Source organism: Colius striatus, chromosome 5 (assembly GCF_028858725.1).
Source record: "Colius striatus isolate bColStr4 chromosome 5, bColStr4.1.hap1, whole genome shotgun sequence".
NCBI lineage: Eukaryota > Metazoa > Chordata > Aves > Coliiformes > Coliidae > Colius > Colius striatus.
In genome coordinates this window covers 5,814,380-5,829,653 of record NC_084763.1, presented here as the reverse complement: position 1 = coordinate 5,829,653, position 15,274 = coordinate 5,814,380, and the positions used below count along the sequence as shown (strand labels likewise).

The following is a 15,274-nucleotide window of genomic DNA, read 5'->3' as shown; positions in this document are numbered from 1 at the left end:
GGTTTGATATTGCTAAATAAAATGCAAGTTCCTCATTATTTCTTGCTTGAGTTGGGCAAATATGTAGTTCTAAATAAGGACCAAGCTCATTTATTCTATTTTTCAGATTTTTATTTAGTTCAAAAAAGAAAACTGTTTATCCTATGAAAGTAACTTTTTATACAGGTAGGTCAGTTGGTGAGAACTGCCTAAATGGCTGCTTACACTACATTCTTTTGTATTGGTAGATCAGTTCCGATTTGATTTTATCAAAATATTACTTTATCAACATGCTTAATAAAACTTACTAGCTTGACAGGATTTGGGAGATATGATACCATCTATTAGAGTATATACATTTCTTAAACAATTCTTACCGTGATGGCTTGGAAAAGAACTGGAAAAAGATGGATTTCTTCCACAAATCTGTAAAAACATAATTTAAGATTTATTTCAAAGGAGAGGAAGTGAATTCTTGTTTAACACACTAAATTCACAAAAGGAGCAGAGACTACAATAGCTGTTGCCAAGGTCCACGACCCAGAAGCTCAGCCTTTGACTAGCTCCCAACAAAAATGAGCTTCACTTCAGCTGTTAAATAGAAACAGCAATGTTATACTGCTTTGGAAATTACTTCTAGGTCTGCTTCACTGATGTGATTCAAGTGAGTGGAACAGAATTTAATTAATCTTTTAAATGGCAGAAATTAATAAAAAACCATAAATATAATACTATACATAGTATAGTCAGTGTGCACCATTGCTAATTTGATTTAATAGACTGTGTTTGGTAAACTATTTGTTAAAAAGAACCCATACATTCCTGAAATTACATGTTGCTATTTAAGAGTTTTTATTCGTGTCCAGTAGTTCAGACTGTGAACTGAAACAACTGAAGAATTGCACATTCCTTCTATGAATTTAATGAAAAAATTGGAAAGGGTCTAGAACAAATATCAAAGGGTCATAAAAATAAAAAAATGCTTCACTTAGACCAATGTCACCTCTCCCATATTTGCTGAAATCATGTTATGTTTAAAGGAAACATTATAGGAATGAAAGGCATGGTAGAAGAACAACCATATTAATGAAGAACTGAGAATTACTCAGAAGTCAGATACGTGATTTAAGTATAAATAATGGTTTCCTAAGTCATTTTGTTATCCTATTTCTCTGATCTTGCATTCACCTAAATGTAATAAAGATGACCATGTAATAATGATGAAGTTGGCATGGGAGTACAGGCTTTATGATTTATGATATTGTACAGCACTGACACGTGGACCTAGACACAAGTAAAACACATCCACTAAATTGGTCAAAACACTAAAAACTGGTATGATTTTATGCACCTATAGAAATATATTTAGTGTAACTAAAAGCCTTCTTTAAACTACTGCAATCATTTTTTTTTCCCCACACACAGAAAGATCTAAAAGTACAAGTTACACCAGAGAGAGATAAATAAGAGTTTATATAAGGAAAGAAACTCATCATTGCTAAGATAAGAAGCTTGAATTTAAGGACAATTTCTGATCTTGGCTGATGAAAGAAAATATCCATACATGATGGAAATATCAGTAAGTTCCTTACACAGGACAGAAGAACCTGAAAGTTACTCTCCTCTTTACCACTTAACAACCCTTAAATAGACAATTATAGCACTTTGGACACAGAAAATGTCATAAGAGAGTCCCAGGATTGCAGATACAAAGATTCTCTATATTTGAGGTTCGTTTCCCAGCCAAATCTACCTGTAAAATTAAAATCTTACACCTTCTCCTTAAAACCAAATTTTGCTGAGATGGGTGTAACAATACTGAATGTAAAGAAAAGTCATTTAAACACCACAGACTCCCTGGAAGAGCAACTACTGTAACAGCAATCATATTGATAAAATCAATTTTTTCACAGCATGTATCTTCCTGTGCTTAGGGTACACTGCAATTATTTACCCCAGAAAAAGCTGCTTACTTTGCTACATAAGCAACATCTGCACTGAGAACACACTGGCAGTAAAACACAATCATATACTAAGAATAGCTAAGCAATCCTAAATGATGAAATAACTGGTTTCAAAAACTGTAAGCAGTGCCAACTGTTACAGCATTACAATGTTAGCTATATCTTCTGCTGAGGTAAGCTAAGACAAATGTAGAGCCAATGTGGCTATTCTTGAGGGTCATCTGAATACCTTTATGATTTAAACAAGAAAGAGTTGCAGCCTTTCAAGAAAATGACACACATAGTAAAGCATAAAGTTGCATCAAGCAATGTATTAAAACATAGCTGAAACCCTACTTATTCCAGTTTTGCATACATGTGCACAAGAGAGACTGAATTCACATTCTTCACTTTGAAATATCTTAAAGCAGGAGAAAGAGTTTAGCTGTTCAATTTATTTCACAGAATAGTCATGTTCTAAATCAAAATGAGCTTGGTTCTTAGACTTTTATAAACTTCATATTAAATGAGGCCCTACTCTGCTTGACAAACACAGAATCATCACCAAACATATAAAGCAAATGATAATACTAAATATCAAGTATTTTCTTCTGATTGAAATCTACATGCAAAAGCCCAATATTTGCAATAATTGGTGATCTGATTTCGTAAGACTTGCCACCAGTACAATCTGAATCTTTAACTCACTAACAATTTTCAGAATGGGATGTGCCTCTGATTTTGCTTTCAAAAGACACACAAGATCTTTTTTTTCTAAGACATCCTGAATTGCCTTATAACAAAACACAAACCCACTGCAGTAAACTCAACACGGAGCAAAGGCTTCATTACAGGTGTGATCTCTTAACAATACCAGGCACTCACTTTGAACTAAGCCTTACAACAGGACTTCTGGATTAGAATTAATCTGTGCCAGCACTTGCATATAAAAGGATGCACCTTATATCAGGGTGTGAATTTACACTGTCTTTAATTTGCTTTTCTAAGGCATAATTGTGGTACACACTAATGAAGGTAGTCATGAGCAGAAAGCATAAGACTAACTCCTTTCTTACTGGGCAACAAGACAAGTTGTACTGGTCCCCCATACAGAATTATTTGCCTGATGGAAATGCAACGAGATACTTCAGTTGTGTGTGTTCAAGTTGAGTATTACACTGGGTTAGGAAAAAAGAGAGACTGAAATCAGTAAAATATCTGATCTTGTGTCACTAACAAAGTGATTTTAATAGCACCACTAATACTAAAATTGTCTAACAATTCAATATACTCAACTAGCTTTTTTAAAACATTTTTAGTCAATTCTCCTCTCAAATACAAAACTGTAGCCTCCACATATCCAAACTACTGTTTTCTTCCTCTACAGGTAGGATTTTCCTTTATTTTTGCAATGAATATAATGCAAAGATTTGTATTAAATGTACTGGCCCATGGTATTTTTGGTTTTATTACATATCAGCAGCTGAACTGTTAATAGTTTCCAGTAATTATGTGGTGAAATGAAAGGGGTTTACTTTCAGTTCCAGTATAAGCTTAAAAACTGACTGTTGCACACATATTGGAAGGGTGTCAACACAACCCAGTCATTTTGCTAGCAGTCTCAGCAAGCTTATTGAGAACAGATTACGTATTCAATTTGTGTTCAATTTCCAGCTTCAAGATTCTTATATTTATAGGAATATTTGCCTTGTGATACATCTAAATGACAACATTTTGTGTTTCACTGATTTATCATTACTTCCTACAGTTTTACCCTTGCCTATTCCCAAGTAGCAGAGAACACCTACCCAACTACCTGAAACAAAACATCCCCCTTTTAAAATAGTATATCATAACACAGAATGATTCTCAGTCAGGGAAGCAGTAATTGCAAGCAGGTATAAAAATCATAGTATTTTAAAAATGTATCAGAACTGAAATGTGTGTGTTATCAGCCTCAGCTGTTACAGACCTACAATGTGGTGTAAACCAGGAAAATACTGTGACCAAAAGATTGAGGGGCACTAAGGGTTACAGTCATAAATAAAACGTCTGAAGCTCTCTGACAAAGCTGCAGCCTTTGCACATTCAGTAGCAACATGAAACCTTTCTCTTAGTGGAATTATATACATTTCCTACTTTTTAGGGTATAAGAAAAAAATCAGTTTCACTTTTAAAAACAAATTGCATGAAGTCTGGCTCCTTGAAAACATCTGACATTTAAAAACTGCATTTCTTTCCCCTGAGTTTTAAGTCCTGAGGAATGTTTTGCTTGAAAAATTTATATTAATAATTTCCATTACATGTTACCTTGATGGTCTCTTGACAACTGAGTCGATGCTTCCTCCTAGCTTTGAAAAAGTATTGATTTGGTCTGAAATATTAAAAATATATATCCAAACCCTTTTCAGAAGTCTCCTATTTTCTGCCTTGCTGAGATTATACAATATCTTCATGCACTCTAATATCAAGGATTTGAGATTGAAGCCCACAGTATTCCAGTTCACCTTGTTGATTACTCTCCAGAAAGGACAGATTATGCCTCTGAATGAACTACCTGCCCAGTGTTAGGATCTATGATGAAAAATTATATGCCAGTACCATCAGAATTTTTCAAACAGCAGTCTTCCTCCTAAGATGAGATACTTAACTTTTTTTTCCCCCTAGAGATCCTAGCTTTCCATATATAATAAATTCAGTTGGTTTCACTGTTGGCCACAAAAATAGTCCAATATCATCAGTGCTAACATCTACAAACCACACTTTATTTCAGTTTGTTCAGTGGCACGTTTCAGCATGGGTATATGGTTGATCATTTCCTATTCCACTTATCTCTAAGAAGGAAAATCAGGAAAACCATGCATTGATTTACATATCACACAAATTTGCAGAAAATGACAGAAACTGATTTACAAAGCTATAAACTGGCACTAACTGTTCAGTTTTCCATTATCATTTTACAGATATTTTTTTCCTCTTAACAACCAAAACTGTACTCTGAGTTCTAAATGAATTACTAAAAATGAGAATTTACTAGAGAACAAATCCTCTACTTAGGGACAACTTTCAAAATTCCAGGTGAATCTGTATCTCAATTTGCAAATACATTCAAAATTATTCAAACTATCTTAATGTATTTTAATATGTTTTATGTCACATTGAAAAAAGCTATACTAATGTGTCCATTCTTAGAGTAAATAACTGGATGATTAACCTTTCCACTGAAGATTGACTTAGGAGACAATTTCCAAGTCCCTGATCAATTTGATTCAAAGCGATCTAAGTAAGGACTCCACTTATGATGCTCAACTGTACCAAAGCATGTCAGTTATTCATTCCCAACTTCAACATTTCACTGAAGATTAACTATGTTTTAGTTTAGACAAATCAACATCTCAATGAAATTTTGTTCAGAGTTCATGTTATCAGAATGGAAAGCAATGAGGACTTCACAGTGATATAACAATGAATAAGAGTTCTGTAGAAAAGAAATTCAAATCTTATTTTAAAAACATGCATCTCACAATTAGGCTCTTGGAATGTTATTAAAAATAACCACACTACTTCATAAACTTGCAATATCAGATGAATTTCAAGTATGGCTTAGCGATCACAGTCACTACTGATAAACCCATTCATGTCCTGAAGTATCAGAAGTGATACAATTGAAAAGCTTTTAACTACAATCATATTATACTCTGAAAACTGATTTTAAGAAGTACTATGAATCAGCTTAAGGAAGAAGTTCACTAATTGTCACAAATAGAAATGATGAAAGCCTAGTAAATCTTACTTCCTTTAAAGTCCCTAAACCATTCCTTTTTGCAGAGCTTTTGATGTTGTTGCTATTAAAGCTTGAAGATCAGTATTTTCTGAAGTTTTTACCAGGTTGTGCTTGGATATTTCAGACTGTTATTGTATCAAACTGGAAGGCAAGAAAAACAATTCCATTCTTCCTCAAGTTTGTAGACTTGTTTGAAGGCAAGGAAGCACAACAATCTAGTCCTTTCCTTTTCAACATTATAGTAAAATTGCATTAATGATTTTACAAGCTGTTTTTCATATTTTTAACATAAAAGACATCACCAAATTACAATATTGTAAAAAATAAAACAACAGGTGCTTAGACAGGTTATTTCAACCCTGTCTCAAATACTTTTCCAAAGCTTTTTTTAAGCATGTGTGTATTAAGACTTTAAAGTCAACCCTGACAGAGATTTCAGCCCTCACCCAAGAGTTCAAAACAAACTAGAGAAGAAAGGAGTTGTTAACTGCAGTGTGCAACTTTCATAGGAGAGATTTAAAAGACAGAAAATTTACTTATACAACAGTAACTTTTGAGAAAAATCAGATGAGGAGTGAAAAATCAATGTATTACAGACACTCTAAGCTGAACAAATGAGTAGAAGCCATTCTGAGGAACAGAACCCATGGGCATGCACAGAGCAAGAATCAAGATGTTTTAAAGGGGTGAAATATGAAATCCATGACAAATGTTTGAAGGAATTTAGTCACCACTTGGACAAAGGAGAGATGGTTGATATGGTACCCTTGAGCTTTCAAAATGTATTATATAAAGACCCCTACTAAAGGTCCTTTAAAAATAGCAGCACTGTTTAGACAGCAAAAGATACAGCTAAAGGAAAAACATGCCAGAAAATTATGAAGTACCATGTATTTCTTTTTCATTGTCAGAACTTGAGGGCAACACATTGTCCTGGGCCAGATTAAACAAACAAAAAACCAGAAAACACCTAAAGATGAGCAGTTTTCACATGGAGGTGATTATGCTACGGAATAACTATTCATGTTGAAAGTTATTTGTCAAATTTTTTGTTAAACACACTTAAGTGAAATGAAAATTACTCATCAAGAACCACCATCTACAGAACATTGTATCTTCTTAGATGGTTTCAAAAAACAGGGGGCTGAGAAAGCATGCAGAAAATATTGTCACACTCCTGTGTTCTTCCCAAAGCCTTCTTTGGGCATCTATTGCTGAACACAAGACAAGAGATTGGATAGGGGCTTAGATTTGCTTCATGCTGAATAGAGGATTTGTGGCAGAATTGAATTCACTTAAACATGCAACTGCAGCTGTAGTACCCTAACTAGTTGACCCTTCCTCATTATCTGTTGATTTCTTATTTGCTATTTATATTCACAATGGTAAAAATTCACTATTGAAAGTAAAAATATCCACGAATGAATGGCATTTTCTCCTTCTGTTTAATGCTTTAAAGAGTAAATATGTGAACCTTACAATACGACACTTTTCAATAATTGACTTAACAGTAACATCAAATGGCCTCACATTCTTAAAATGTAGACATTCCTCAATTGATGAGAAACACAAAAGACAAAACAAAACTACAGGGTTAAGGTTAATAGCTAATTTCTTGACTAAAGGGGAACTTTTCTAAAATGTAACACTAAGGAGTTATGTTTTACATTAAAGATGATGATTAGTATTACAGTCAGTACATGACTAGACTATGAGAACTCACTTGCAGTAATGAACCCTGACCACTGCCTTTGATATGAATAACAATGATGTGCAACTGAAGATGAATTACAATGATGTGCAACTTGACAATAGTGTTATTAGCTGACACACAATATTTCAAGAGGCTCTTTCTGGGTAAGTCTTCCTGCCTGGTGTTATATATGCAACATATAAGCAAGTATTATACTAAATGATAGCAATAGAAAAGATCATATGGATTTTGTGCTGTTTTATATTAACATTAGCTCTCCAATAAGAAAAATAGAGATTTTACAGGTCAAATTTCATAGCTGTGAAACTAGTGTAATCAGAATCAGGTTCAAAAATCTACATAAATATTCCCCAAAGTTAATGATCTCGCAGTCCATCTTGTTACTTTCTCACTAACACTGTACACCTCTAACATGCCATTCTGCTGGCTAATTCAGTTGCACTAGGCCCTATAGGTTTACCTGTTATCAGAACTACTCATTATTTCATTTGTATTCATTACAGAAACCAAGAAAACACATAAAACCACAGAAGTGATTTAGAAGCAAGATCTACTTTTCACAGTGAGCACTTAAACCTTCAACTAGGAAATTAAAATTACTAATGAGAAGAACAAAGTGTTTTTAAAGCAATTAACACAAGCCCACATTAATCAATTCACCAGGAAAGGAATGCACTGAAGCACAAGCCCTCTGTTATAACCTACAAGAAGTTCCTAAAAAACCTAGTTCCTAAATAAGCACAATTCTACCACCACAAACCAATTAAAAGCACCACGTGGAAGTCAAAAGAGTTTGGGGTTTTTGATTGCTTGTGGCTTTCTTTTACTTTTAATCAAAGGAATGGATATTAGAGCACTTCAGAATATACTGAAATGTAGAGAAATGTTATTGTAGAACCTGATGATGTATGAAAAGAGGATCAATTCATTACTAACACAGATGCTAAAATGTGCCTTTAATGATCTGTAATAGACAATGCATCAGTATGAACAGTTGTGCAAATGAAGTTTGAATATAGGACCATTCTTGGATGATTCCAAAGATATTGTGACAGTTACTTTAATTAGTCAATGCAATCTGCTGCAATGTACAAGGTCAATCCACCTGTCATCTTCACAGGTACCAGATCTGTGTCATTTAGAATCAACAGATGCTTTTATTGCTCTCCAGCACCTTCCTATTTTGTTTTCTTGTCTCCTTCTCCCTTTTCCAGGGCAGTGCCTAATGACTGGGAAGTTTATAGAAAGGACAAGAGGTGGTGAAGGTTCCTTAATTTGCTCCCCTGTCCTTCAATTCACCATAAATCTAAGAAGGGTCATATCATTACTTTATAGATGAATTTTTCTCCCTCAGGAAAGGACCTTAATAACAGAATACTGGAAAGCATCCCACTCATGATTATTATCTGATGCAATATCCGAAACCTCCCTCACCTCCACTTGCTTTACTGGCTCCCTTCCTTGCAACTAAAAACCCTTAAAAAAAATCCAACACAACACCACACGAAGGGATTCCATAGTTTCAAGTGTTTATGTTTCAGATATATTAATGCCATCAAATGCTATAAGTTTCTAACTAAAGACAAGTAGCTGCATAAAACAGCACACAGCAAAATACACAGCTACATTTCATAACCTTATATATAAGATGAACAGGTAAATTAAGAACCATGATCCAGTATGAGTTTCTGAAGTAGCACAGTGTATATCTCACAATAATGAAAATACTTAAGAAGAGCTAATCAATATACCATACTAATAGAAACTAAGCCATTTACACCAACTCCTCCTTACTACTAGAGCAATCCAGCAATCTGATCCTTACAAGCCACAACTAAACTGCACACAAGACTCAAAGCAGGAAACAAAACCCCCCCAACCCTTAGCAGATTATATCTGACTTCTTATTTGTACACAGAATCTATATGTTGTTGACAAATACACAAAGGACAAGGTACCTTATTATACTATTCTTTTTGAATATGGACTTGGCATTAGTAAATCAGATCTTGAGCTGATTTGCTCCTACTGTGAGAAGCTGAGCTCCTCCAACGATTCCTTACACAAGTACAAGCCACCAAGAGTAATTCACAAATTTCTAGTGGTCCAGAGATTAATCATTAACTGAAGCTACATGTTTCTGCAACATCAGTGACTTGTTTTAAAAATCATAAGTCTCAAAAACAGCTGAAGATGAACCTTTATGAATTGTCACACCAGTTTTCATGTGCACAACATTTCTTGTCATAAAACATGAAAACATCTTGAAGAAAACAAGGCAAGAAGATATTTAGCAGAGCACTATTAACACTCTTAAAGCCAGACTATTAGCTTTGAGTTGTGTATAAAATAAGCAACTGAGGAGTAAATTCTGGTCAAAGCCCATCTTCCCAGTACCTGCCATTCTCTTAGTAAAAAAACTGTAAGATTGTACCAGCTAGCAATTGTTGCATGATGTAAAAACAGGTATATAAGGGAAACACCTGACTCATCTATACTCTAACCCACTAAGGTAAAAACAAACAAGCAAATACTCTTCTCTAAAACTGGGTTTTCTTCCTGTGGCTGTTTTTTTACAGTTACCATCTTACAGATGCTGGAATTTAGGTTTCTAAGACCTAATTCTGCACAACATTAATAGAACATCACTAGAATTCTCCTCTATTAAAACAGATAGAATGAAAGAGCTCCCATAATACAGAATGTTAAAGTCTACTCCAACAGTGGAGCAATGGGAAAGATAGATTAAAAAAGGGGTTTTTTTGTATTCTTACAAAATTTTGATTAAAGTAACTCAAAATATGTATTGTACATTAGCTGTATTTTACCATAAGCTCATAAGACATTAAAAATACAAAAACATTTTAATATCTGTGCCTCTACCATATAGAACAAATTATCTGTAACAGAAAATAGGAGTGTCAAAAAAAAAGGTGAAGAGATGAAATGTTCTTCCTCTAATATCACAAGTTGGTCAATTTACAGTATCAATTGTGAAAAAAAACTCCAAAATATTGGAGTGCATCTGTATTCTTTCAAGTACTAAAATAAGAACTGCTCAAATGCTGTGCCACTTTTGGTAAGCACACAGGCTGAGGGAATGAAATGAGGAATAAAGGTAAGTACAAGAAAAATGGTGGAATTGAAGAGGAAGCAAGAAAGAGATAATGGGTTAGGTAAACATGTCTGTTAACAACCTATCATATGGAACAAACTAAATAAACTCCAATAGCTTTCATACACCTCCAAATTCACCTTTTCATTTCAAAATAAGGTTAATAATAATAGCTAATTTTGAAAGACATGGAAACAATAATGTAAATACTAATTTAACATTTCACAGTCTTTCTGCTACCACCATTTTTATCCATTTCAATTAAGTCACAGGAGAAAACATCCATCCTTGAAATCAGGCATTGCAGATGAAATGTAAGCTTGGATTAGCCACAGAGAGTCAATGAAAAGTGACTCATGTCACTGTCATCAATAGCAATATATACTAGAGTTTTTCCACAAATAACAAAGTTAATCCAAATGGATTTGTGTCAAATGCCATTAACTTGCCATCTCAATAATTACAGATACTTTGCATATGCCTAATGAAAGGGGCAAATAAGAGCTATTGTTATTGAGTTATTGTGAGCTCCATGTGCACTGATTAACCAGTCAAATCAGAACAGAATGAATTGTGATCTAGTCTTCACTACAGCATGTACCCCTTTCCCGCTCTGTTCACTAGCGGTTTGTGTGAATATGAATACATTATTCACCTCTATCATGCTTTTGATGCATCAGCTGCTTCCAGCTAAAGTTACTGGGAAGTCAAGGAATCAGGAAAAAGACAGACCAAGAAAACAGCATAAATTCCATTCCTTCAAAAATCTAGCCAAAGAAATTAGTGAAAGTAAAAAAGGACCAGTAAGACCTTTGAGAAACAGAACAATTACAGATGTATTAGTATCTGGAATCTAGCAGCCCATCCTTAAATAACAGCAGCAGGTACAGTGGTATTTAGAATTATTATAGTTCACTGAATAGTCACAGTTGCTCTTCAATATTATGAAGAAGAGAGCTGCTGTCTGCTCTAAGACCATGAAGATGAGTGCACATTGCTATTATGCTTCTTGTAGGTAGGTTGTGAAATACACACATTTTCTCAAAAGAGAAATTCATTAAGCAAAGGGAAAATGCTGCTATGCCATACAGCATTCTAGTTATAGAAAGTATTTCTGTAACTCTTAAAGTACTAGAATATCTGTAGATTAATACTAAAAATAGAAGGGTGGACTATTCATTTGTATACTGCATAAAATCCTGCAGTAATGTAAAATGCTTCTATACAAGAAAAATACAAGTACATTTACTGTATTCAAACCATTTAAAATCTCAGGCCACTCCACTTCCTAGCTCATTCTTAGCCTACTTAGTATATTAAAGCACTGGTCCCAGTAGCATCATAAAAGACTAAAAGAATATGTTTTCATCTTTTGTAATGAAAACAATGAGAAAACCAATTCCCTTTTTTTAAATCTAGTGCTCATTTCCATCTGTCAAAACAAGACAGAGCAGCAGGCAGTGACTTCTTAGCAAACACCATGAACAGACAATGATGAGTGCAAGAATAACCTAATTTTCTGGGCAAATCTGGGAAGAGAAATAGCTACGTGGCATGCACTCATGTGAGAGATATGCCTTCTTACTGCTCTCAATAAATGCAGTTTAAGTTCCATGTCACCTCCCCACCCATCTCAGTCTAAGAAGAGAGAGACATTAAGATACTTTTAAACAGTGTGTACCTATACCTAACATTAAAAACCACACTGAGGATCTTAAAAGGGCAGTTTTATTTGCAGAAAATCTGAACAGCTTTCAAGTTAATCAACGGGTCTAAATCTTTTAGAAACAAGATTACCTTGGTCCTAGTACGGATATGCTTGGCTGAGCAACACTTTTGATAAGGTTTGATATTAATTTTTTCATTAATGGTAACTTTTATGTTAAAAGTGTTATAATTTTGTCTCTAGTGTTTGATTGGCTAAATCCATATTAAAATAACCAGGATCATATAAGATTCACACATAAGACATAAGATAGTGTTTTATAACAATACTTTCAAAGGATTTTCAAAATCTCTCAAGCACTAGTTGAAGTAGTGTGACAGTGAGATGTAAGTTATTGTTAATTCCTAGAGGGAAAAAAAAAAGGAAACAGAAAGAACCCTGCAAAACAGAGAATGTTGTATCACCTCACAGAAGCAGGGCTGTGTTCAGTCAGGGCCACCAGCAGTTTCAGAGCATACATTGGTACTGGGTCTGGAGCTCTCAGAATGTGGTCATACCTGAAAAGGAAGGGGCAAAAGCCAAAAAAGTCAATAGAAGCGGATTAAAAAGTTAATATTAAAAATTCCTCATTTGCCATTTCCAAACTTAATCTTAACCACCATGGAAATACAGTGCTGTCTGGAACCATTTAAAGCAATAAACAAGGCTCATTTAGAAGCAATATTTTAAAACCAGCATCAGATTAGCTCTAAAAGCTGCTTTAAAAGCAGCATTAATAAAACACATTAATTTTTAGCGATTCACAATTCATATATATTTACAAAAGTCATACATGGTGTTATGAATATAAATTATATTGAAATATAACATATAAAACATGCCTTTTGTCTATATGCATGTTATTTATTGATCTAATTGATATATATTCAAATATAAAAAGCTAATCTTCAAGAAACAAGTAGAAACCACGACTCAAAATATTAGGGAGAAGATTTATTAGATGCTCATCGAGACTATCAACTGCTTTCAATATGATTAAGCTCTGTATTATGTTTACATAGTTATTTTTATCACTTGCATTGAGCTTTGTGTTTTCCTTCAAATATTAAAAGCTTTGCTTTAAGTACAGTACACTCTCATTTTGCAAGTAATGTCAGAACGAACAATACAAAAGTAGTTTAAAACAATGTTTATTGAGAGCTATGGCAGTGAAGATAAATCTATAAAGAAATGTATGAAATATTTCCACATATCACCTCATGGAAACTGTTGTTAAGGGAAAGCAGGCTGCTGCAAACCAAAATGGACCTTGCTGTTGCTAGAATTTCAGTAATGCCCACCCTACAACCACAGCTATTTTCATTTTCTTTATATCAAAATGGATCTGTCAGCAATAGGATATAATGATGGAAGATGTAAGCATAAAACCACACAGATTTAGCCATGTCGAAACATTGTCTTTGATTATAAATAGTGCTACTCTAAACATGTGGAAGTAATAGGATTGGAAGTAGAAATCTCTTCATTTGCAGAAAAAAACACAAAGAATTAACCCAGGACAAATGAAAGGATCATTTATAGTAAAATATGGTAGATTCTTGCATTTTGTGCAACAAGATGCTTTCATTACAGTATTTGCTTTTTGTGGAGAGAGGGGGTGGAATCAAGCAAATCACCAGGAACATTACATGAAATCCCTAGTGCTTTCTGAACTGGGTAAACTAGATCACTTCCCATCACCTGTGTACTGGTATGTACCCTGCTGTGTGCTACCTCTTCACTGCTGTCCCCAGGCATCACACCTTAGTACTCGGATTTGGACAAGAGGGAGATGTGGTTTCTGAGCTGGACAACTCTGAGACAAGGAGGACGAGGCACACCAGCTGACCAGTCCTGATGTGGCATGTGGGAAAATTTCCTGCAAAGAAGCTAACAATTCCCACTCCAGCACCCAGCCTATGGGCAATATGTCATGGCTACTACATTTTAGCTTGAACATGCTGACGCAGAGTTACAGACCACCCTGGAGAGTCTACACAATTAACTAATTAAAAGTCATAGTTATGTCCTGTCCTCAGTGATTAAAATCTCTCCTTTACAAAAACCAGATTCCAGTTGCTTAAACTAGTGCTCACTAGTGATTAAAGTGTCCCTTTTTTCATAAAAGAATAAAACAACTCTAATGCACTAGCAGCCACTGATCCTGGAAGCCCTACATGTGGGCAATACATATTGCTACCAAACATAATAGAACATTTTGCTTTTTAATGTTATTTTTCAGACTCCATGACTACATCTTGTGAGGCAAGCAAAGATGCTATCAGGCAACTCAGATGCCAGAAGACATCTGGTCACTGCATAAGACGAGGTCTCAAAAATGGTAATTCCTAACAATAATAATGAATGTATCCATCAAAAATCTGACACTTGGCAATATACTTGTGTTATTATAAACATATCAATATATCTTCCCTAACTGGAGTTTGTTTTAAACAATTGTAAGTCTTCTATGTATTACACTTGAGAGAGACACTATTACTAACATGCACACTTAGCATCTCAGTTCCTCAGGTTAAATAAAAACCAGTTTCACTGTATTTCATTCAAAACTGTATTGCCCTCTCCTCCAAGACAGGAGTATCCTTTACTAGTGTTAAGGGAAGGTGCAGTAATCCATCAAGCCAAACACCATGGGAGAAAACATAGATTACTAAAGCCAATACCTTATCAATTAATTTAAACACATCGCCTGAATAAAAGTCATTAGGAGCTATGAATATATATATGAAACCTCTCTGAAGGGAAAATATTCCATGCTTGAGATACATTGTTAAATTAATGAATGCATCCAGTGTTGGCAAAATAAACCAATTTACTAACAATAGTGTGAGAGAGCACTTTATAAGGGTTCTCTAAACTTTAGGTACTACACTACAAAGAATTATTTTGACAATCTTTTGTATAAGCAACTGTGACAAAAAGATCCAAAGATCTGGGGATATGGATTCTCTTCAGCTCTTAAAGAAGACTGAACACTTTACCTACAAATTATTACAAGTATCCTGGACTTCAC

General features: G+C 34.4%; 1 protein-coding gene across 1 annotated transcript in view; it reads right to left on the bottom strand.

Annotated features, from left to right (window-relative positions):
* ULK4 (unc-51 like kinase 4) overlaps positions 1 to 15,274 on the bottom strand; it is a 211,081-nt gene that overhangs the window by 108,079 nt on the left and 87,728 nt on the right. The window contains exons 30-31 of the mRNA XM_061996793.1: positions 12,666 to 12,758; positions 357 to 405 (exon numbers count right to left, since the gene is read on the bottom strand). Of these exons, the coding sequence (XP_061852777.1) occupies positions 357 to 405; positions 12,666 to 12,758 (142 nt within the window). The remainder of the gene's footprint in view (positions 1 to 356; positions 406 to 12,665; positions 12,759 to 15,274) is intronic.